The 25,136-nt window shown below is 35.4% G+C and overlaps 1 protein-coding gene across 18 annotated transcripts in view; it reads left to right on the forward strand.

Annotated features, from left to right (window-relative positions):
• Nucleotides 1-25,136, forward strand: part of PTPN4 (protein tyrosine phosphatase non-receptor type 4) — a 115,608-nt gene that overhangs the window by 71,264 nt on the left and 19,208 nt on the right. For all 18 annotated transcript variants that reach the window (XR_014586119.1, XR_014586120.1, XR_014586121.1 and 15 more), the window contains 8 exons: nucleotides 1,269-1,441; nucleotides 5,483-5,551; nucleotides 12,980-13,114; nucleotides 14,387-14,545; nucleotides 19,676-19,835; nucleotides 22,858-22,941; nucleotides 23,024-23,080; nucleotides 24,380-24,536. Coding sequence is in view for 15 of the 18 variants with exons in the window: in XM_083841979.1 (XP_083698105.1) it covers nucleotides 1,269-1,441; nucleotides 5,483-5,551; nucleotides 12,980-13,114; nucleotides 14,387-14,545; nucleotides 19,676-19,835; nucleotides 22,858-22,941; nucleotides 23,024-23,080; nucleotides 24,380-24,536 (994 nt within the window). In the remaining 3 variants the exon portion in view is untranslated. The remainder of the gene's footprint in view (nucleotides 1-1,268; nucleotides 1,442-5,482; nucleotides 5,552-12,979; nucleotides 13,115-14,386; nucleotides 14,546-19,675; nucleotides 19,836-22,857; nucleotides 22,942-23,023; nucleotides 23,081-24,379; nucleotides 24,537-25,136) is intronic.

A 25,136-nucleotide genomic window follows, 5' to 3' on the forward strand; every position in this document is an offset into this window, starting at 1 on the left:
GCTTTAAGAGTGACATGAAAAATGCACGGTCATCAGTTCACATAACTTGTCAAATTCTCTTTTCCAAGAATGTAAAAAGCTGACAGAGCACTAGAATTTGGTACGTCATGAGAACTTCCTGTTGGGATCTAAAATCTTAGCTGGTTCATCCTTTGGATCTAGATGAGGCAAGCCATAATTTCATAAAGGTGCTGTCTTGCAGGATAGAAATGTATTTTGCTTATAATGTTAGTATATATTTTGATTTTTGGGAAAGCCTTTTTTAACTGTACAGATCATGGACTTAATTTCTGTTATTTTGTTCATGACTTTTAATTTTTAAATACTTCTGTTAGCATGCCTAGAAAAGGGGATGGTGATATGTGGAAATTAAGAACTGTAGGTAATTCTTGTAAACTGAAGTACATGATCAGTTTTTAGTTTCTTGCCTATAATTTATTGAATTTTATCAGTAGATACTTAGAATTTGCTGTTTACTTTTAAAATCCGGTTTATTCTTTATTCTAAATTCATCGTGTGACAGAAAGCGTGGTGTCTTTCTTAGCCATTAGTCCTACTGACTTCCCAGGTACAACACTGGTTGAACAGTGCCAGGTCTGTGCCCCAGTATCTCAGCAAATCTGAAAATGAGCAGTCCAGCAAAAATTAAAGTTGGTAAAGGAGTTTACTGCGAAGTAAAAGCAACAAAGGTATGCTAAATATTGCAGAGGATTTAGTAATGTGAAGAGAAAGCAGAGTGCTGATGTTTTCTGGCCTACGATGTTTGTAATCAAACTCCCTCACCAGGCAGAATAGCTGAGCTTGCTTTGCAACTTTGCTCGTCTTTCCTTTAGTAGGAACCCAATTTAGAAGTAGGCGTATTAACTGTTCTTGAGAATTAGATTCCTAATCTCAACTGTAGAAATCTTGAAATGTTGCGTTTGAGTTCTCTGGTCACAGGAATTTGTTGATGCAGTTTCCTGCCTTTTGAGACCGTTTCATCCCATCTAGACTTGTTTCAACACTAAACAGAATGTTAGCCTTTGGACAGGCTCATTTAAAAAAATAAAAATAAAATGGCTACAGACTTTAAAATGCCTTTAAAGAAAACTCTTAAGAGCCCTCCCCACCCCCACCCCCTTTTTTTTAAAGGGCTTATAATACATAAAGTTAATGTAAAATTAGAGAACCTCTTCAAAAATAATTTTTTAAAAAATTCAAATTGTGTTTATCTTTATTTCAAATGTAACTGTGAATAATTATCTGAAATCCATTTTTTTCACTTTTAGCATGAATCTAGAGAAACATTACTGGGATTCAATATGGTGAACTACCGAGCGTGTAAGAATTTGTGGAAAGCTTGTGTTGAACATCACACGTTCTTCCGTTTGGACAGACCGCTCCCCCCTCAGAAGAACTTTTTTGCACATTATTTCACTTTGGGTTCAAAGTTCCGGTACTGGTAAGTGCTGGTTTGAAATATGTGGGAAAACATAAAAGAATGGGTAACTCATAAATAAGCATAGGGAATTACCTAGAATTTATGTTAAACAGTGTCATAATTCAAATGGCTTTTGAATCCTGCAACTGTTCCCTTCACTTCTTGGCATGAGTCAGTAATTTTCTGAAATAATTTGGAAATACAATTATTATATTAGCAGTTGTTATCAAGCTAATACTTTGTAGCAGTCTCACAGGCTGCATTTCTTTGCCTGCCTACCTGCTGGGTTATGTTTATCTTTTTTTTTCTTTCTAAAAAAATGTTGTTTCAGAACTTCAAAGTGTTTGGCCTGGTGTTTTTGAAAGCTGATGGATCTCAGATCCTGCATGCAGCAACAGCAACAAAACAGATCTAAATAAAGATCAAATAAAAATCAATGAAGTGAAACTTGTACAAGTAAAGCCCACTTAAGCAAGATGCATACGAATAAGCAACTAGATGAAGACAAAAGACATGTATGCTCTGCACCAAAAGCAGAAGTTTAGAAAATAAGGGTGGAATGAAATCCGTAATTTTTAAGGATGAAATTGATATAATAGGCAAAAAGCATGGAGGTGCAAAGAATGACAGAGGCATAACTATAATTCCCAAATATAATTTGTACTGTAACGACAGTGAATGGTATGTTTTTTCAAAGTGTTTTATGTTTTAAAAGAAAAAAAACAAGCTGAGTTAAGTAAAGTAACTGGGTTAACTGTCTCTGCAAGTGAGGCAGAATGCCTATGGTTTAAATTGTGCCTAAACTAGGGAATAATGGAGCTACTACTAATCAGCTGTCTAGAATGGCAACAGTGTCTGTGACGTACAAAGGGAGATGATGAAAAGCTAGGAAGCACAATAATGGGCTATTTCTGTTACGCTTGTGAATTGCATAAATGTATAAAAAGGAAAGTAATTGAGAGGCTAAATTTTACACCATCTGTTTCTTTGACCAGCGTTCACAGCACCCATTTGAGAAACATCATTCTGCAATCCTGAACTGTATTTGAGACTTGTTTCAGTGTTACTGTCATGAATCTGGGGGAGCTTTTTCATTTCTGTAAAGATTCTGAATTTGAATCATCATGGTTGCTGTAGCAGAATAGCTCTTTGATGATGACATTCAACTTATGTTAATGTAAGATGAAAAGGGAAACTGTATAAAAATGAGGAAGGTCATTAAAGTTAATGAAGCAGCCAAAAGGCTAGAATTTCTGCACGTAGTTTGAGAGCTTGTTTAGAGACAGCATAATAGTAGTAACATTGCACACAAGGAGAGGTTAAGGGCACTGGGCTTGTTTAATGTGTTGAAGAGGAAGCTAAGGGAGGCTTTAGTAATAAGCCTAGGGCTAATTCAAGGTCAGTTTCAGAAATGGTGGAACCAAACCTGTGGTGATGATACAACAAGGACGTCACATGTTTGCCTTGAAGATTCAAATTGGACACGTGTTTTGTTTTTTTTATTTTTATTTTTTTTTGCTGGTCAAGTAGTTCATTACTGGAACAAGTTACCCAGAGAGGTTGTGGAATCTCTGTTTTTGGACACTTTCAAAACTTGGCTAGACAAAAACCATGGCCAGACAAGATTTAGTGTTAGGAGGTTAGACTAGAGCCTCCTAGCCAGCATTTCTGTAATTAAAATGAACTAATAAAATTCTGAACTGCCAGGGCTAGACAGAGTTATCTCCACTTCTGAAAGAAATCAGGGATATGAAATTGTTGAACTATTAAATGAGTTATGTAATTTGTTATTGGACTAAAAGGTTCTAATGCAGCAAATTTTAAAGCAAGTTTAAAAAAAACAACAACAACAAAAACAAACAGCAAACTTCCAGGAGGGATCAAGAAGACTATTGATGAGAAAATCTGACTTGTGTACACTGTCCTTGAGATTGTCAAAGTGGCACTCACAGTATTCCTCACCAAACCCTAGTTAAAGAAGTTAAGCTGCCAAACAGAACTACATGGAGCTTTCTTGTATATTAGCAACTGATTTAACGAGACGGGAGACAACAACTAGGTCCAATCTTCATAACGAGGGGAAGTTCCAGTCATACACAGTTTTGTAGTAAAAAGCTGAGATGACGAGAGAAAGATTCTTTGGTATGTCACAGTGAAGGATGAGTAGGCAATAAAACGGCAGCTAAAGTTGAATGTCCAAAAATGCAAAATAATGTATATAGGGAGAGAGAGGAGGAACATCAATTATAAATAAGCTATTCCTGTCTTGGAGCTCTGTGTGTAGTTCTCTGAAAACATTGAATCAATTATTAGTAGGAGGCAGTGCAAATACAGTGTTAGAGTTCTTGGAAAGGAAAAAAAGCTACAGTAAAAAACGTGTTTTTGTTACTGCTGTTGTATTTTGTTTTTTAATTGTTTAAGTAGAATTTCCCATGTTTCAGTTGTTCCCACTACCTCTTGTCCTGTCGCTGGGCTCTCCTGAGAAGAGTATGGCTGTCTTCGTTACTCCCCCAATACGCATTTATGTATACAAGCTGATTTAATTCCTCTGAGCCTTCTCTTCTTGAGGCAGAACAGTCCCAGCTCTCTCAGCCTCCCCACTCATCAGATGCCCCAGACCTTTAATTGCCTTTGTGGCCCCTTTGCTTGACTGACTCCAGTATGTCTGTGTGTCTCTTGTCCTGGGGAGCCCAGAACTGGACACATCTCTCCAGATGTGGTCTCACCAGTGTTGAGTAAACCTGCTTTCCAGGCAGTTGGCCCACGGTCTGTTGCAGGGGTTGTTCCTCGCCAGGTGCAGGTCTTTGCATTTCTCTTTATTGAATTTCGTGAGGTTCCTGCTGGCCCATTTCTCCATCCTTTACACATTCATTAGGCAGATTGTGAAATTCTCTCCAAAGGATGTTGTGGAGCCTAGAAATCTAAATGAATTCCAAAAAGCACATAGAAAACAGATGGAAAGTCTTGCTCCCAGTCACAACACGGACCAGTGTCAGACTTGGAAGGTCCCCTGTCTGGACTGGAGTATATATGGGAAGATATATGAAGTTGGAGTATATATGGGTAGAAAAATCTTTAGTTTGACTTGTTCTTTATACTCTTTCCCTAAAAACAGCTGCTACTGGGCATTGCCTGGGGTAGATGGATATTTCCATCTAGCTCCAATTTCTAATTCTGGCTTTTATAACTGGTGTACGAGGTTCAAACCTAAAGTGCTTACCATCTGATTTCCTAATTATATTGTATTTAACGCTGTATTGGGTCTGTAATATGGATATGAAAATAACTACTCTTTGATTTCATTATCAATGTAAATGTCCCTATAATGGACAGAGAAGAGCAGCAATGTAATTTCGCTATCCTTTTAGGTCATGTATATGTATTCTCTGGCTGTGCCGTGATATGAAGTAATAAAGGAGAAAGTGGTTACAAGGAGAGTTTTGCTGGATTCGAGACACCAATGCTTAACTTCTGATAGACACTAACATTGCACTGTTTTCCAGAACAAATTATGAAATATGAGGGATTTGACACAGAACATCTGGTCTTAAATGAAGAGTCAGCAAGTTCCAAGTTCTTAGTTTGTATTTGATAAATTGTGTAGCAGAATACAATCCTGATGTGCTTATCTAATTTCGTAATGGTATTTTGCTAAACTAAGTAGTAACTAAGTTTTTGACAATTCAGGGAATAGTTCAGGAGAAGTACAGAGGAGATGCCATTACTTTTCATTGTGGCTATGACAGGAAAGATTATAGTCTGGACTGTTATCCAAAAGATACAAGCAGAACTTGCTTGTTGCTTTGGATAGAAGAAGGATGAAAAGAGAAAGCTTTGTTATGCCTAATGTTATTTAGTCTTTGTTACAGCTACACTCTAATGTGAAAGAAGACTTATACTTACCCAACTGTTGTCTAAAATGGGACTGTACTGATGCTAGTACAATTGCTTGAGCATGACTGGAAATAGAATTTAGGATTTTTTGTTGAGATGGTTCAGTTTTAAGCAGGAAATTGTTATCCTAAGTTAGTGGCATTTAATATTTCTTGTTTTGTTTTCTAGTGGGAGAACAGAGGTCCAGTCTGTACAGTATGGTAAAGAAAGAGCAAACAAAGACAGAGTATTCGCCAGGTAAGCAATTAACATTGGATCAGTGCTGGATCAGTAAATCTTCTGTTTGTACCTTCTAAGATGTTATGGTGTCATTTTTTGCTGGTTTTAAACACGTAAAATAGAGTAACCTTTATCCACTGTTACTGGTGGCATGACTTAACTATCAAAGAGGTTAACGTTGATGTGGGAGGTTGTCTTTGGGACAGCCAGAAGTGGAAGGGAATCTTGTGTCAAGAAAATCAGTAAGGGTATTCTTTAATATTTCCTCGTTTTATGTATTTTCAGAGAAAATGAGAATGCCCTTCCATCTGAGTAGTTTGTAGTTATATCTATTAGCCCTTTTTGTGCTGCCTTTGTTGCAAAGAATGATTTCTAACTATTCTATTAAAACATTGAGTTAGCGGGTATGTTTCATCCCTGATAACAACCTAAAACATAGTACATGCATACTTCCTTTAGAAGAAGTTGTGGTGGATGTCTGTCTCAATGAGAATAGTTTTACCACTGGAGTCCCAATAAGGTACTTTAGAATGAAAATTTATATTGAGGGCACTGCTTCTGAAGCTGTCACAGAGTAGCTGGCTAATCACAGAAGCTGTTGTTTGTGTGTTTCAGGTTCCAGAGGGGATTAGTGATTAGGAGAAAGCAGTCGAGACATAGATTTAGTTCTTCATTCAAAAATTATGATGCAATGTTCAAAGACGTAACTGCTGCTGCATCTATTTGGCAATAGGCTCTGATCATTAACATAAAGAATCCTTTTGAGCAGGGAGCATCCTCTGTGCTTTTTATCTGCCTAAACTTTTACTGAGCCAGGTAATGTCTTTTAACATAATTACCCTTTAAGGAGCTCCAGAGTTCAAGTTTATGCTCACAGACTTAAGTAACAAGCTCAGTAGTCTTTCTCAAGTATTTGCAAATACTGTTTTTCAGAGCATTGGTAGATTCTACCTCACCCCATGCCCCATCCCTCCCAAAGAGGCAAGAAATTGCCCTCCTCCATCAGAGAACTTCTCCCCGTATTTGAGGAACCATTTCTGCCCTATTTCAAATGTTCTCCACATCATGACAGTGGAATTGTGAAACAACATCAGTAAAATTTATTTTCTTGTGGTTGTTCTTGGAATTGATGAAGTAGTTATTAGATAACTAAAACTGAATCTTTAGCTTGAATATACTTTTGCTGCTGCTCTGCCCCCAGCATTTTTTATTTTCCACTTTTTTCGTGGTATTTCTTAAATCTATTTCCATTTTCTTTTTTTTCTGTCTTCCTCCTTCTCTCTTCCTTCCTCCATCCCCTCCCTCATGCCTTTCTCCCTTTGCAATATAATATTGCAATATAATCTAGGTTTTTAGCTGGACACAATAGAGATGCCCAGCTCCATATTAGAAGGATTTGTGGGCAGAAGTACTGTGACATGGTTGTTCAACAGGTCAATTTTATAAGACCAATTTGTTCTGTGTGCTCTAGACTTTTTTTAAAAAAATCTAATTTACTTTGGGGATCTGGTTAGATTTTTGGTTGGGGTGGCTTTATTACTCAAAAGACACAACACGGTGTCAGTTAAGCTTTCTCATGTTTATTTTAAAAGATGGTTATGAATCAGCTAAAAGCGATGTATTTCACATTTCACTCTGAACTTGGCAATTTCCCACAAATAAGTGAGATGGAGGAGAGCCGGTACTTGGTTTTGAGGAGCATATGCTTCATTTTAGAAACTCTATTTCAGTAGATGGCACTCTTCCCTTTGAGTCTAACCAGAGCAAGCGTTGCTGGGGTCATTTGTCTTCTGTAATATATACTCTGGATAAAATTGAAACCCATGGCTAGAATTGCTTTGATGTTTCCTCAAGTCTTTTCTGCTTTTTTTTAGTTAATAAAATACTTGACTCTTCTGTCCTCTGTAATTGCGTTTTCCTCTGTTTCTGTTAGAGCAATACAGCATTCATCTTCAATTACCTTTCAAGTTATTTAGTAATGTTGATGACTGATAAACGTCTGATTCACACATACGTATGTCACAGAGTGGACTGAATTTAATGGTGTGTTGTAACAAATACACTTCGAAAAGCTTTTAATAGATCATCGGCTTCTCCTCTTGTCGTTTCCAGCACAGTGTGCGATTAATGCATTTTCAGTTTTAAAGATCTGTTGTATTTTAAAGGGTGAAAAAAAAAACATGAAATGGATGGCATTTGTCGAACAACGTCTGCTTCAGGGAGCTTAATCTAAAAACATTATCTTTAATTCCTTGTCTACTAAACATCTGCATTTCAAGATGAAATACCGAACAGATATTAGCCTTTTTTGTATTCATACAAAAGCTAAATTTTGCTTTTTAAGGTTTTCCAGGTATGGCGTGGGTTTTGTTCCTGGAACCTTCCTTTCTCTTTCTGAGTATGTTTTTCTCAGACAAAGTAATCCTGTCGTTGAACAGCTTTTTAACCTTTCAAGCAACAGGCTTGTTTCAGTTGGTTCATCTTTCGAAAGTTCTTATAGGTGTCATTTGCTTTTTGTTATGAAAGTACAAGCATGCTAGTTTTGCACTCAGGACTTCCTTGTGATTTAGGTGGCCACTTAAAAAATTGAATATTTACTATTGATTTTATTAGTACCACATCAGAAGATTTCTTCAAGATCAGTTATGATCTGCAGGAAAACTGCTTATTTTCAGTGACTGTCTTGAAAGAAAAAAAAATGGGATTTTTTTTGAAGCTGTACAGATTTACCCTTTGTTTTCCTTTTCACATTTAAATAGAAATTGCTGTATTTGAGCTAATATTGAGCTAATAAGGAAACTTTTAAATCCTTTCATTGTAAGAAATCGATAGTTTCAGTTACACTGAGATCTTAGTTGAATTATCGATTTATTCTGAGATGGGAAATGGAGACTGCCACAAGTGATGCTCACCTAGCTTTCACATGTCAAATAGAACATAGATACAGAGCACAAGGCATGGAAAAAAATTACAATAATGTAACATACAATAAAATAACATCCATTTAAATAAAGCAGGTCGCTTTAACCCACGATTGTCAGGCTTAGCTCTTTGTCCTCAGGATTTTAATATGAAATTAGCTGAAGTTGTATTCATGAATTTATTTTATAAACCATAAGAACATTTAAAAATTAATTTAAAAAATGGGTCTATTACTGTAAAGGAAGTAGTCTAATAAATTTGATGAATACCTTTTGTGGATGCTGCTTCGTAATTTCATGCAGCACTAACTGCCGCATTTAGAAGACTGTTGTTGCGGTTGTTTAGATTTTTTTTCATCTTCATTACAGCTATTCTCTCGGCCTCATTTGTTGCAGGATATTTACAAACCATAAAAATCTGTGAGAATTCCCAGGAGCATAATAAGCGACTGAACTTTTTCATTTCTATTATCTTTCAAGTCGTGAATTGTGAGATTTCTTAAAGAACATTGCTTTCTCTTGCAAAATATTCTAATTCTGTTCAGTTCTGATGGTATGTACTGAATCCGAGAGAAGGGTGTTTATACATATCATATGATAGTGTGTGGTTATTTCAGTCATTTGTATTTCTGAACTGTTTATCATGAGGTTACAACCTCTGTTTCCAGAAATCCAGTCTAATTGTTTCAACCATCCATTTACTCAGGTCATTTAAATTCTTCTGCTCTAAACTGTACATGTCATTTTGTGGTATATCTGCAGACTCGTGTATAATTTCAGTTTCTTTGTCTGAAGCAGTAGTCACCAGTTTTGCTCAGAAATTCATTCCCTTTGTCAAAATATATACACACACACACATATATATATATATTCCCTTGTCAAAATAAAAAGTAAGGCTGTGGCTCCAGGTTATATTTCTTTTGGGGACAGAAATGATTTAAAAGATTTCCTCCTGTATCCCCAAACAATTTTGTCTCTGCCAACTTGTGAGGATTTAGCATTTTAGCTGTGGGACCTCAAAACAAATTCTTTGAAACCTTTTGTGTACTATAGCTGAGTCAATACCACTAGTGTTATGCTTTTTTTGGTTGTGTTATATAATTTTATCCCTGCTTCTAGTTTTTTTGTATTTGGTATGGTATCACAGCTTCTAAGACTGTTCTTGATCTTTGTGAGCATGTAAAGTTTTCGGTCTCTAACCCTACTCAGATGTAATTTCTTCCAACTTTTTTTAGGAATGTTTCTGCAGATAAACCAAAAATAACATTAAATCTGAAAATAGTTTACTCAGCAGTGCCCTGTGGTGGGGTGCAATAGAAGTATCCAGAACGAGCAGACAAATGCAAAATTCAGAATTTCAAAGTTTATCAAAGCATTTCAGAAGTTTTTGGGCTTACTTCCCCCCTCCCGTCTGCACTACGTCATGAGAATGTTATTTGAGTATTGTAAGAAATTAGTAGCAGAGAATAAATTTGGAGGCATATTTCACAATGCATCTTAAATTTTAATTAAACATCAAAACTTATTGTTAGATTTCTAAGTGTTGGAAAGAGAACCAGTATCAGAAAGCCACAGCACTGAGAAGTTCGGTGCTGCGTGTGGTTATTTTTTCTTTGAAATTTCTGCAAAGACAGGAAATGGAGGCAACAAACATGAGTGGGTGGGACTCTGAGGTTAGAGCTGTTAATAAAATAATTGAAACGAACCTTTGCTGATAAACTCTGCAGTTGTTTATCATGGTAGTGGTATAATTTCTGAAAGATCAGACCATATCCACAGTAAAAGGTGAGTTTTCCTAACATTGGATTATTTCGATAAGGAAGGAGGTGCTGCTTTTCTTATTTTTAAGGTTGTACTAATTTGTTGCATAGTTTGAGGAAGTTTTTCAAAATGTATTTAAACTGATTCAAGATACGATGGGGTGAGTTGTTTCTGAAGCAGTCATAAATGACATTTTTTGAAAAAAAAAAAGTTTTTTTCCCTGTGCCCATACTTTTGTGTCTCTCTTCATAATTTATTTTCTGTTTATACAGGCAAGAAAATTCCCCTTTTGCTGTTATTGTGCATTTAAAACAAAACAAAACTTTTCTGTATCCACCTGTTGATTTATTTAATTTTTTTCACTGAAGGTGAAGATAGTTCAGTAGGTGTCTTTACATGTCTGTCAGTACTGTATCCTCACTCCCGTGTTCACCTAATTTACCCCTGGTTATACTGTGTTCATCTGCATTTTCCCCCCAGCTAGTTTTCTGGTCAGTAGAATTTACCTCTTGGCAGAGCTGGCTTCTGGTGCTGATCTGCTGGCTGCAAACTTAGTGTCAGCAAAGTCTAGCTAATGATTGCCTTTGGTTAATAAAAGAATAATGAGCTGGTAACATTAGATATGTATTTCAGTTCTGCTGGTTTCTTTTTATTTTACCTGTTCAGGACTGTTTGAATTCGCTACATGAATAAAAATCTCTAAAGAGGTTTGAGTTGCTCACATTTGAAGCAAATTATGTAAATGAGAATATTGGTTTAATTGACTTGATATCAAGCTAATTATTTCTGAATCAAATTAATACTGCTTAAACACAGTGATCCATTCAAAGAAGCTGGATGTCTTATTTCTCAGGAAATAAACAGCTGCTATTTTGTCTGTTTTCAGTTATCGATATACTGCTAGATTTTTTTCAGGTGGATTAAGGCCTGAATGAATAGGATTTAGAACAGCCCATCTTGCTCAACTCTCTGATTTTTTTCAGCTGTTATTTAGTAAATCTTTAGAACAGCAAAACAGCATGCAACACATGTTCAGAACTGCATCAGGACATAGGGAGGGAATAAATACAACAAACAAAAAGTTAAAAACCCTTCACACCCAGATCACCACTGCTTTAGTACCAAACAATAAGACATGCACGTTCCCGTATGTGCAGACAGATTACTCAACATGATGTTTGCTTTTTGTTTTTTAGACCTTTTTGGTAATACTGAGGATGGTCTGCTTAAGGTGGTGGCTTGTATTTAATTTCTGTGAGAATCAAAAATGTATTTGTAGCTGAAGTTCTCATTTTCAGAAGGATGTAATTTGTGTGTCAGTAGTTCCTTATTTTCTCAAAGTTCCTTCTTTCTGGGTTTGCACTTTCAGTAAATCTGTAAGGTGATAATGATGAGATGAAAATAAAGAACAGTTACCATGTGTTTAGGGCACAGCAAAGGCAGAAGTTATTTTGTGATATGGGTGCATGGAGCTGGGGAAGGAAATGGAGGAAAGCATTATGCTGGTACAGTAATATGTAGTCACCTTATTCTCCAAAGTTGGAAAATAAAGAAGAGTGTAGTGATAAAATATAAAGGCAAATGGGAACGAAATGATTGTGACTGAAATTGAGGTATCATGGGGGACACCTGTATCACTGGAGTTGGCTATTAATAGAGGAGAAATTGAACTATATAGCGTCATCAAAGTAGTAGAGGTGAAGTGAAAACTCACTAACACAAAACGCAGGGACTTGTATTTAAGGGTTGTTTGAGAGAATTTTTGTTGTTGGCTGAAAAATCTGCAGTTAAAAACAATAAAAAGCTAAAGTCTGGATATGTTTAGATGCAGGATGGGTGAACAATCCCATGTGATGCCACTAAAAGAAAGGCAACCACAAGCCTTGGATGATTCATTTGACACTGTCCATTATTAGAGGGAAATATAGTAGTTCATTAGATATTTAAAATATGGTTTCATCTGTACTCGAGCAATATGAGAAAGAAACAGCAGAAGAGGTGAGTATGTATCCTGGTATGACTGGAGGATGAGAAGAAAAAGTTTCCTCAATATCAAGAAATGGCAACAAATAAAGATTCCTTTCTTACAAGAAATGATGGGGATAACGACCTCAACCTGAAGGATGTTTCTGGCACAAAACTGAATGGAGCCCAAAAGTAGCCCACTACGAAGATTAAATAGGATGATTGCATCGTGTTTATTGGTGTCAAAACATGTTCTGGAAGAAAGCGTGTGTCACCTTGAAGGAGAAACCCTCATGAGCAGACAAAGCCCAGCAGTTTGATTGCCGTGTTCCTTATTGCCCTGCTTTCAGTTCTTCAAAGTCTTTGGGAGCTTTTTGGACAGATGTTTGCATGACTTTATTTTACTGAGACGGCTGAACAGTTCTGTTACGTAGTGTTTTTTTCTTTTTTGAGTTCGTACCTCTTGATGAATATTCTGTTTGAGTCAGATTCTCTCTGAGGCATTAGAAATGCTTGGTGAAGTTTTAACAGGTTCCTTTTGTACCTTGTCTGCCTTCGTACCAGCCAGCAGTATTTCACGGCTGTATTTCACTGATGTTCTCGTGCAAAGTACAGAAAATGGAGTACAATATATTGAGAAGATGCAACACAGCGCATGTCAATACAGTTTTGCATTATTACATTTCTGTTTCCATATGATTTGGTTTCCTTTGATAGAATATCCAGAGTTTTGTTGTAGTTAATTTTATATAATATTGTTCTGACCTTTCTGGTCAATCATTTTACTTTCTTCTTCTAGATCCCCCAGTAAACCCTTAGCACGGAAATTGATGAGTGGGATGGACTGGGAAGTAGTGAGTAGGAACTCACTGTCTGATGATAGGTTAGAAACCCAGAGCCTACCATCACGGTCTCCACCTGGAACCCCAAACCAGTAAGTAGCACTGAATCTCTCCCTATAAGTGACTGCCTCTAATGGCAGGGACCTACTTGTGTAATAAAAGGACTAATGCTTTATGGAGACAAATAACTTGACAAAATTATGTGCTGATTAGTTCTCTGGAACATTTAACTCCACAAGAGAAACTGTTCAGGGGTGAATTATAGATACTTTTAACTCAACCTATAGAAACATGTAGCATGCTACCCTAAATTTGAGCTTGATTTCTCTCAAACACAGTTAAAACTATATTATTCAATTGGCTAAGAAAAAAATAATAATGATATCTCTGTGATATTTTAGAAATAATTAGTTCTGGATAATTTCGCTTATTAAAACTTTGAGGAAAATTACTTGATCAGAAATCCTTGCAGATTTATTTTCCTCAGTGTTTCTGCATTTCTTTTATTCCTTTCAAAGCTTGCTTTTCACATGTTAGAGCTGTGTTTTATGTTAGTTATAGTTATGTTAGTTAGGGGAAAATCATTTCTGATTTCCTTTGGAAAATAACCACCTTTCTCTTTCAGTGTGCTGAAACTGGCTTAAGAATCTGTATTATCCAATTTTGTATTACTTAAGCAAGAAGATTTTAAGATTCATTGGCATTGCAGTAGATTATTCAAAAGAAGGTTGTTATAAATATCTGCAGCAATTTAAAAATTACTTTTAAAATTGTATAATAAAGATGCTTATAGTATAACATACCTTAATCATTCATGGTTCAAGGCATTTTAAGAATACATGCATATGTCACAATTCTCATTTTCACATGGGAAAATTTTGGGTCACAGAAAGGAAATGACTCTCAGTGTAATGCTTATGATTATTCCAGGAGAAGATGTTGGAGATAAAATGTTCATCTTAATGGACAGCAAGGTTCTTCCATGAACAAACAGGATTTTTATTCTCAGGGATTCATTTCGCTTCTCATTGAGTGGACTGTTGGTTTAGTAGCCTTTTCATCGAAAGCATTATCTTTCAGGTTTCTCTAAAAATATTAAAAAATAGCCGTTTAGTGTTTTCGAAAGTGTGCCAAAAATATTTTTGTAAAGAAAGTTATGAAACATAGCACATCTATCATAAAAAACACACAATTGTTTCAGTGATTTTTTGAAACATGAAATTATTTCATAGAACTATGTATGTGAACATATGTTTTCACTGCGAGGAAAAAGTGTTTTTCTGGCATTCTTTCATAGTGGTGTAAGAAATGTAGGTTAATAATGAAATTCTTTTCACATTGCATTGCTATGCTTTCCCTTTTAGTCGCAACTCTGCCTTCACTCAAGAAGGAGCCCGGTTACGACCCTCATCAGTTGGACATTTAGTAGACCATGTGGTTCACACTTCGCCAAGTGAAGTATTTGTGAACCACCGATCTCCATCTTCCACCCAGGCTAACAGCATAATACTGGAATCATCACCGTAAGTTCTGTTTATTTGTTAGTGTGGTAGCATACAGGGCTACTGAGGATAACAAGTCAGAAATCTTTGCCATAAAGAATCTAGTTTTAAATGTTTAGGTCAGGGGAGAGCCAGAAAATCTAATAAAAAGGTAGCCGTTGCTCAGGAGCTATTAGTGTAAGACTTAGTAAAAATCAAATTATATAGGAGTGAAGACCTATATCTGAGGTGTTCCTGGTATAGGATTGCCATACCTTTCCCCTTGTCCAATGTAAATGTGGGTTTGTTGTAGTGTGACCATCAGTGTCTGGATGTGAATTCAAAAGTTGGTTTTGGTAGAACTGGAGTGTATTGCTTTGTGATACAAGTTTTAAATTCCCATAACTTTTTGGAAATTTTGCTTTTTGTCAAAACAAAGAAGTGTGAGATACACAAATTACTCAGCCAAAATACCTCGTTAGTACCCCAGCATTCCGAGGTTCTTAGTATTCTTTGTACGTTGTTATAGAGTATATTTTTGTTTAAGACTGCACTGTTTTGTTTTTCCTAGCAAGCTGAATATTCTTCATACTGTAAGAGTACTATGCAATGGTGATGAAAATGTAGTATTGTATATTAAGTTTAAAAGGATGACATAGCTTTTGTGGATATGAATTATAAAGATCTTCCTTTTTCATACGAGGGTTTTCTTGCTTGACATAGTTGTCATCTAAAAGATTATATATTCATTTGTAATCAAAATTAATTATTATAGCAGGTTGCAAACTAAAGCTTTTCTTTGTAAAGATTCTATACGTGAATTGAAGGAATTCTATGGGAAAAAATGTTTATTTTCAAACAAACAAAAAACCTGAGTTATTGAAAGATTTGAAATGCTTGGAATAAACTGGTGGCCAGACTACAGATGAATTGGGGGAAAAACGGTGCACAATATAAACGATATTAACACTGCTGCTGTATCTTTTTATATGTAGATACACATATAATTCTAAATTTACCCTCATAATTTTGTATAATCTCTATAAGCAAGGAAATTATGCAAATGGTTTCAAAACCATTTGAGAACTATAAAACAACACGTGCATAATTACATTTTTATAAACAGCTGGTGTTTCTCAGGAAAAAAATACACTGGGAATGTATTCAACTTTTAAAACCTCGCTTGGACTATACCTTCCATTTCAACAACTTTGCATAACTTTGGGGAGGGAAATAGAATAGAAAACTGTTAAGGTTTTGTAAAATAACACAAGTTATTTTATTAGCTATAATTTTACAGTCAGTTGTTTAGATTTCAGAGATGAAAAAGCAGTGCTTTAGCCTAATAATAGAAAGTTCCCTTTTTTGATGGTCTTTTTTAATCTATTTGTGTGGCAAGGGAATCTCAAAACTGGAACACTTGCGAATCTTTTTTCATACTTGAGTTTTACTGTACTGAGGCCACTCAGGTTCCTTCAGTTCCAAGACAAATCAAGTCAGTTATGAGAAACTCATCTTGAATGGTGGAGTGATACAGTGGAGTAAGCAAAATTCTAAAAAGCTCTTTTATTCATATGCTTTTACTCTAAATTTAAGTTGTAAAATATGTTCCTGAAAGTTCTTTGGATTTGTTTATTTAATACCTGATTTGTGTAAGTTACCATAGAAATGAACCTTAAAAGTAGAGAGGAAGTGGTTGTGCAAGTTAATTATGCAACTATGGGTGTTCTTCATGTTTTTGCACTTTTTCATGCCCTAATAGGAAAAATATTGCTCTTCCATCACTAAGATTTGTATTTTTTTTCCCTTGTTGGAAGTTCAGACGTGGAATTTAATCTCCTTCTATAGATACTTAGTATAAGCTACTTTTAAGAGTGAGGATATTGCTGTCAAAAACATGAACCGTGAGGGTTTCAGAGTCTTCTGAAAGTCTCAGGTGATGTTATTGATTCAAGCTTTGATATTTATGAATGAAAGTAGTAGAGTCACAAAGTTTATATTGACTGTATAATTAGAAATGGTACTGTTTTACACTCAAAAAAAAACACCCTATATCTTAAATACTTTGATTATTCCGAGTCGGAAGATTAGAGTAGTCCCTCTGCTAATTTATTGGAAATTCCTAGTTATGGATCAAATTTGTGTGTGCAAGACAGTAAGAGGGGCTAACCTGACAGTCTGTATAGTGCTCTCTTGAAGTTTGGAGTCAATATAGCAAAAGAAATCAGAATTTCAGTGCAGTTTAGAAGGGCATTATAGCTTAGATAGCACAGTCTTTCATTCTGCTTTTTTTTGTCTTCATCCGCATGTGCTATTCAGAGCAACTTGTAGTTTACAGAGGTAATTATAACCTTAAATTCCAAAAGCACATGATATATATTTAATTTAATGAACTTATGGGTATGTGTATGAAATGTTTGCTTAATATATTATGAAAGGTCAGACCGGATATCTGTAACAAAAATACACAAAGGTAGTCAGTGTGAGGTTTTGTGTGTTATTTTATTATGATGTAAATTGCTGAAAGCAGAAACAGAGAGCTGCTTTGCCTGCAAAACAGGCTGCTTTCACTGCCATTGTCTAAGCATTCATAAGGAAATTCAAAGCTGACTGGGCAAATATAAAGCAATGAAGTTTTTGCCCAAGGCTTGATTGTTAGTTCTCACAATTCGTTATGCTAATCTATTACAGTACTTGCCTTGCTGCTACTAAAATGCTCATTTAAGTAACTTTTCCAATCTTTTCTATAAATTTGTATGTTCTGTAGGAATTTGTGTATGTTGACATGTATGGACCAACATCTAGTCAAACATAAGTTCCAACATTTACTTTTATCAGGATCCTTTTGTGTCTTTATGAAGGTTTCCCATTCCTTTTTTATTCAGTTTAAAATTCTCAGGAGTAATTGTTTGTAGGAAAATATATAACTATGTTGCCCTTCACTTGAAAGGATGAATAACCTGTGCTGGCCAGAGCTGAATGTATAAATACACAGGTAGCTAAAAGCTCTGGATGACCTTCGTAAGTCAATGTATAAATAATTTAGAGTTGCCTTGAAAATTCGTTCTGCAAATGTTGGCAATCATGATATTTTTCCCTCTCCACAAAACTGTATTTTGAAAAGGTACTTATCAATAATAATAAAAAAGACTTTTTACTTTCAGTTGCACTGAAAAGTGTCACAAGATATTATTTTTATTATTTTCTAAAAGTTGACATTAAGCAAAAACATCTCTCAAAATATTGTCAGGATCTTTTCAAATGTACTGTTTCCCTAAATTGACAAAAAAAAAAATCAATATTTGTGTTCTAGAAAAATGGCTAAATTTTTAAAAACTGAAGTGGATAATATGCACTTTTCTTTAGTGAAATGTTCCATTTTCCACTCCATTGTCACACTTTTTGAAAGATGTTCATCCCTGGTTTTAAATCACTGAGACAATATGGATCTTATTTTTTCATTTTTGTTTTTGAAAATGTGCACCTGGGCCCTGTTTCCCTTTAATTACATAGAGCCAAATTCTGCAGGATGGAATTTGATCTACAGCTGCCTTAGGTTTTCATACTTGCAGCAACTTGAAATGCTGTTCTGTCTCATAACGAGAGTCTTACCCAGCTAACAGTTTACTGCGGCTAGCCTAGTTAAATACAGAGGACTAGTCACGCGAGTACATGTGCTTTTTAGAGATGTTATAGTTACAGATGCTTTTTTAGATGTTATAGTATGAGTCAGTGCTACAGCTTGCTGATAACGAATGGGGCATTGTCCTATTTCTGGCTTCTGGGAGTGTACTTCCCTCCCCTCACAGTACTCGACCTAGGGACGAGGCGATTCATCTTGTTGAACCAGCAGAAAGCTACCCAGGCTTGTCCAAAAGTCACTGTATTTTGGCTTGTTTGGTAAGCTGGACTGGCCAAGGGAGGAGCACTGGCATCATTGAAGGACAGGGGCATGGGTGTGAGCGAAAGAAAGAATGGCAGCACCCATTTCTGGTGGTGGTGTTCTCTTTAGGTTTAGCTGTAACCTGTAACTTCATTCTTCATGGGTTTTGGATTTGCTGCTAGTATCAGTGGGCTGTTGCCATAAGTAGTTAAATTACTTAATAATACCTTTTAATGTGGTTTGTGAGGAGGAAGGCATGTATCCTTGCTGGTATTTAGAAACTGACATTCAAACTAAGTTAATGGGAACTAATGCTAACTGCCCTTTCGAGCCTCTAAAAATGTTCGCCTTAATTCTTAAGTATAAAGCCATATAATGAAAGATGAATCATCTATGTAATACAAACTATACAGTTAAGCTTTTATTCCAAAGGGACTAATAAAGGAAATGATCTATATTGCACATAAACAGAGAGAACATTTTTATTAATCTACAGTACAGTGCTCAAAGATCTAAAACAGAAATAGTAGTTTCTGCTGTTCTATCTTCTGTAATGATGTTAAAACTCAACTGAAAAATGCATGCTATGAATGCCATTTTTACAAATGTTTCAATGCTGCACATATTTCAAAGGGGAATATGTTCAAGAGGGGAATAAAACCAAAGTTCTTTTGAAATATGCCTGTGTATGTATATATATATACTTTTAAATTGAAAATTTTAACTCTATCACCTCCATTGAGCTTTTCAAATAAATGTGGGTGGACAGCTGAATTGACTTGAGTTTGCACTCCTATTTCTAGATCAAAAGCCAAAAAATAGCATGGGAGCACTTCATTACAATGCTTTTGTCTGTTTTTAAGATCTAAATTTCAGGCATTGACTTGTGATCTAATTGGTTTTCTTATTGCAGGAGACATTTTAAGTGACATGTACTTTAGATATTTATTTTTAGCAAAAATGAAGTGTGTAAATACAGTGAATTTTATAGTTTGTAAACACAAAATAGGTTAAGAGTGCTAGATCCTTTGGGGGAAAAAAAAAAGAAAAAAGTAATGTATAAAACTTGAACTTGCTTGTTTCATGTACAATTGCTTTTCAAGAATAAGGCAGTAACATGGCTAAACATATACTTCCAATGTATTCCACCACAGTAAATTTTTGAGATTCTCAAAATATATGCATACATTCAGGTCATCCTGAGTTTCTTCAAGCAGTTTATTTAGTTTACCTGGAATCCTTAAAGTATTGTCAATGTCTAATGATTTTACTTTTATTTTGATACTTAGATCTCAAGAAACTCCTATAGATGGGCAGCCTCCTGCGTTACCACCCAAACAATTTAAAAAGAACAGTTGGAACCAAATTCATCATTCACACTCACAGCAGGAACTGGATAACCATATTAATGAAACATTTGATGTTCCTGCATCACCTGAAAAGTCCACAGTAAGTTTTTAGATCTAGTTTAATTATTTTTTTTTTTTTTTTCTGAAAGATAGTTCTACTTTTCTTTAGCTAAATTCTGATACATTTCAGGGAATTGCCACACTTGTACATTACATTGCAACATTTCCATTATACATACCCTCTCTTTCCTCGCTACTACTACTTTTTCTATCTGCTGGAGTAGTCCTTTGTCTTCTGCCACCAAATGACTACACTGGGATAAGTATGCAAAACATGTTAGAGAGATCTTTTTTAAAATACTCAGCTTTTCATCACTTGCAGAAACTTTTAACCTCTTCAGAAGTCACTGTCGGTTTTAAAGAAGACTTTGTAGATAACTACTGCTGGTATGAAAAATTGTGTTTAATCTAGCTTTTGTCAAAAAGACGAACCTAAAAATTCCTACTAGCATCTGGAGTAGTTCTGTCAGGAGTGGACTTTTGAATCTGTGGTAGTATTTTTGATTAGAATTTCCAAGAGCGAGCCACTACGAAGAGATTGGGACAAGGAACATAAACATCCAAGCCAAAGTTCTTTTTTCTTTCTTGAGCATGTGCTAGATGAGTAATATAATCAGTTGATTATTGTCTGTCTGAGGTGAGAAGTCACTGACCATTTTTGTGATTTTTGTCCTTAGGAAAGTTTTCAAATGTTTTTTGGTTTGATACTGATGTGGGTCAAGAAATGTTTTTCAGAATGGGAAGACTCTTTAACATCCAGATGTAACAAATACTGTATAAGCAGTTTCACCGACCTCAGACATTCAAAATTATGAGTCAGCTCCCAAAATTGATATTTTAGAAATGCCTTTGGTTTATTTTTATTTGCATTCTGAACTCTAAGCCTAGGGTGTTCTCTCAGGCCTTGTTATAAAGTTAAGATTCCCATAAAACCCATATTTAATTTCATAGCTGGGGTTTTAATAAAACACAAAATTGAAACTTTTTAAATTTATGAGCATTTTGGGAATGTCATAAAAAGTTTGCCTTAATTAAATCATGAAACAGTATTTTTAACAACTCAGTCTTCTGCTGCTGCTTACCCAAGTCATAGTAAAGTTCTGTTCTGAAAAATAACACTACTCATCAGGTCTCTCTGCATTCGGTTATCTGTACCAAATTGACAAAAATAACTTTCAGTTGTTTTTTTAAACTCCTTTTAGTTCTCATGCAGCTGTGTTGTTTTTTGCAGAATAAGATTCTTTTTCCTGTGTGCATTGTCAGTGTGATTGTTTGCTCTGGTCCAATGAGTTACATTTACTCAGCCCTACTTACGGCAGTACACTGTTGTAACTGAAGATCTAATTTGGTCTGCTGATTGCTTTTTATGTTGGGTACTGGAAAAGAAACACAGTATGACTCCTACATTTTGTGAAATTAGAAATTTAGGATTTTGAATGTATTTGTTCAAGATTGCTTTTCTGACCAGAATGCACTTCAGGTTTCTGTACTGTTAGAGTCTCTTCTGTTGCTCCATCTCAAATATTTCCAGTAAAAACTCTGATCATTTTGCCTTCATTAAGCTGTCAAATTTCCTTTGTCTGTTTACATATGGAGAGTTCATTTAGAATGGTAGTAGGACAGGTATGGAAATGACAGCTTTTTACACCAGCCTTCCTTAAGCATCCGATCAGAATGTCCAGAAGTATTTGAAAACAGGTGTGGCCAGGAGTTTCTGCAGTCAGGACAAGTTAGTGATGATATACAGTGCTCTCTTTGGGTTTTTCATTATAAACTACTCTTCAAAATTGCCCGTTAGAGTAGGAAATAATTAGCCTTTTTTTTTGTCGTTGTTTTTTGTAATCTGGGGAAAGGAGTGGCACAGAACTTGCCAAACTCTGCATGTGAGCCCTTGCTTATTGTTCATCCTGCCCAGGAACATTCGCCTGGTCTCCTGTGCCAGTGAACATCGGCAAAAACTATATGCTCCCTTCCTTCTCATCAACATACCGTTTGCTTACTCTTACGTTTACTCTCCTCTCCTTCCCCAAAGTTTTCACCTTTTCACTACTGTGAATGTGGTTGTGGTGGGGTGGGGGTGGTTTGGCTTTAATCAGGAGCTTAAAACATGTGATGCTGAGTTGTCTTTTTATGTTTTCTTTCCAGTTCTTATGAGCCAAGTTTAGCAGCCTTTTTACCTATTGAGCCTGCACGTTTTGAACTTTCATACCTAATAGGAACGTTTGATTTCCTTTAATAAATGGATTTTTTTTCTTCCTTTCTGAATATGACTCTTATGCTTTGGGCTATATTTGGTAACATTAAAAACATCGTTGAAATAAATGTCTTTAATAGTACTTCACATCCTCACCATGTATATACTAGGTGATATTCAGCCTGCGAAATTAATATTAATGTGGACCAAACTAAAATTTATTTCAATGGCAATAAGTCGATTTTGCCAGATTACAAAAGTATCTAGTATTCCCCAGTTTGTTGGTGGTTCCTGTGACAATATTGTTCTGATCAGAATAAGAATAAATAAATAAATAAACTGTTTGAATTGTCAGAGCTTGACAGAACTTACACTACCTTATGCACAAAATAGGACGAGATATGGAACCAAGGTTTTGTTGACAAACTTGTCGCAGCTTACTGCTACCATATTGCAGTTAATAGGGGGGAAAAAAAGTGTGTATTAACTTACCTCATTTTTTATCATGTTACATTCTTACTGTGGGCTCTTTACTGCAGTCTAAACTAAAATAATTTAAAATGTTTCAGTTTGGTAATTTGTTTCTCTTAAGACTGCTTGAAGCCAATTAGTCTGTTTTAGTGCCGTTTCTTACTTTGAGCTTCCTTTGACAGACCACAATTTTAACTTAATTACATCCAAGACTTTAAGTGTATAATTGTTTTTCCTTCTATGTAAAACTCATGAGATAAGACATTTGCCTTATTGATGTTTTCCTGAGTGTCCAGTAGCAATTTCTTAATTAGGAAAATGCAAAATTATTGCATACAATATCCACGAAGGCTATAATAACTGTGAACAAGTAATATATATTTTTTCTTTTTACTAGCCCAATGGTGGTATCCCCCATGACAATCTTGTTATGATCAGAATGAAGCCGGATGAAAATGGAAGGTTTGGCTTCAATGTCAAGGTACAGTAACTATTCCTTTTGTGTCTGTTAAGTTGTTTTTCTGATGTTTATGGTTTATGACGTATGTAATTTATTTTTAAAGGGTGGATATGATCAGAAGATGCCCGTAATAGTGTCCAGGGTAGCTCCAGGAACACCTGTAAGTTATCAAAAATCAAGCTGTTTGAAATATCTGTGTAGCTTGAAGTATGTGCTCAAAACTAGTAACTATTTCTTAGCTGCCTATGAAACAAGCAGAAAGGATTTGGTGGGGCTATATAACACTGGTGGAAAAAAGTTCAATCCTCAAAAATATTTTTTTAATGAAACAAGATTTAGTTCCTGAAAATTACAGATTTGCAGATGTTCAGTATGTATTGTTTCTTGAGCTGTCATCCTAAAACTACATTTACTTGATTATTTTTTAATATGGGAATTCATACAATTTAATCTAATTTATATGGAGTCTTCTATTCTCTTAAAAACAACTAAAATGGCAAACACCTCTTACTTTAGTGACAGATGTAGCTGAATAAAGCCAAGACTTAGATTAAAATCAGACATCATGAATCATTCATTAGGTCTGATTGTCTGTTGTTAGTGGTGTTTAGTGACTATCAATAGTGTCTTCAAACTAGGCACAATATTTTGTCAGTTGATTGCCAGAAATACTGACCTGGTATTCAGCTGACTGAAGTCAGCTCTGTTTCTACCCTCTACAGTAGAGCGAACAATTTCTTTGCTAACAGTTAAGAAATACAGCATTTTTTTTCCTTTTTTTCTTTCCTGTTGAGATCTGTGGTAAGAACAATGTTCTTACCCATGTAAATTATTATCTCTAAAATATTTAATAATATAAATAATTTTGGCTAAAAGCTTTAAATAGCCAGTCTCCAAGGAAAAGATAATTGGTGATGGCATGTGCTCTTTCATTTTTGCAACCATGGTTGAACAGTGGTATAATAATTATTTTTATTCTTCTCTCTGGGATTACTTAAATTTATGCATTGTCTTTGGTTATTGTCTTACTCTTGTTGTTACAATTGTAATGCTTCATACCTGAAGTATTTAAGCCTCTGAAATTGATTTAGACAATTACTCCCTTCCCTTCAAAGATAAGAACATTCTGCTTTTTAGTTGCCTGTACAAAATGTGGTTGAAACAGAGAAGCTCAGCCAAGCTTTCTACTTCAACCAGAGGAGTGGAGTAACAGCTGCCGAAAGACATGACAATGGCAGTCACCTCCCAGTGACAAATTGATTTGTTCATATGAATGGCACTGTCTCATATATTGAGCAACACTCAGATTTATCATTTGAATACAATGCAGCATGCAGCAACCATAGCAACTTGGCTGTTAGGATTCAAGTCCCAGAGTGTAGTTACTTTCAGTTGCTATTTTAAGGTGACAAGTTGGAAATGGCTCATTTTACAGATTTTATTTTTCTATGTGTTGCAGGCTGATCTTTGTGTCCCTCGTTTGAATGAAGGAGACCAGGTTGTACTGATCAACGGCAGGGATATAGCAGAACATACCCACGATCAAGTTGTTATGTTTATTAAAGCTAGCTGTGAGAGGCACTCAGGGGAACTTGTGCTCCTAGTTCGACCCAATGGTGAGTAATTTGTACATAATGAAAAAATTATATAAATAAATAAAAAAAACACCTTGTCTTTGTCTTCTAATCTTAATTTTTTGTCCTCTGATGGAATGCTTATCTTTTAAGAAGTAACTCCCTTCCTTGAAAAGGACTTGCACCGATACAGCCTATTGTATAAATCTTAATTGATCCCATACTCTAAGGAACTGTTCAGATCTATGTATTGGGAATGAATTGGGAAGCCAGAGATCGCGTATCTCTAACAGAGAGATGAAGTAAATTTTGTACTCACTCTCATTGATTAAGGAAGAAAAGTCCAGAAAACCATCTGTATATTGAATGCAGTTTCTGAGGTTACTGTAATTCCCTTGAAGAAAAAGAAAAACACAAAACAAGAACCAAGTGTTTGGAAGCCTTTGGAGTTCCATATATGCAAAATCCTCCCATATGTTTTAAAAACAATTCAAAATGAGTGGTAACATTTCTACTTGATGCAGAGAGTGCTAAAAATGCAGTTGAAATAAGTGTTTGCAATATACTCATGACGTAAACTGCTGAAGTATTGCCAACAGATGGTCACTGGAGTTAATTCTGCTCTACATCCCAATTATAATA

Source organism: Anser anser (genome assembly GCF_964211835.1).
Source record: "Anser anser genome assembly, chromosome: 6".
Classification (NCBI taxonomy): Eukaryota; Metazoa; Chordata; class Aves; order Anseriformes; family Anatidae; genus Anser; species Anser anser.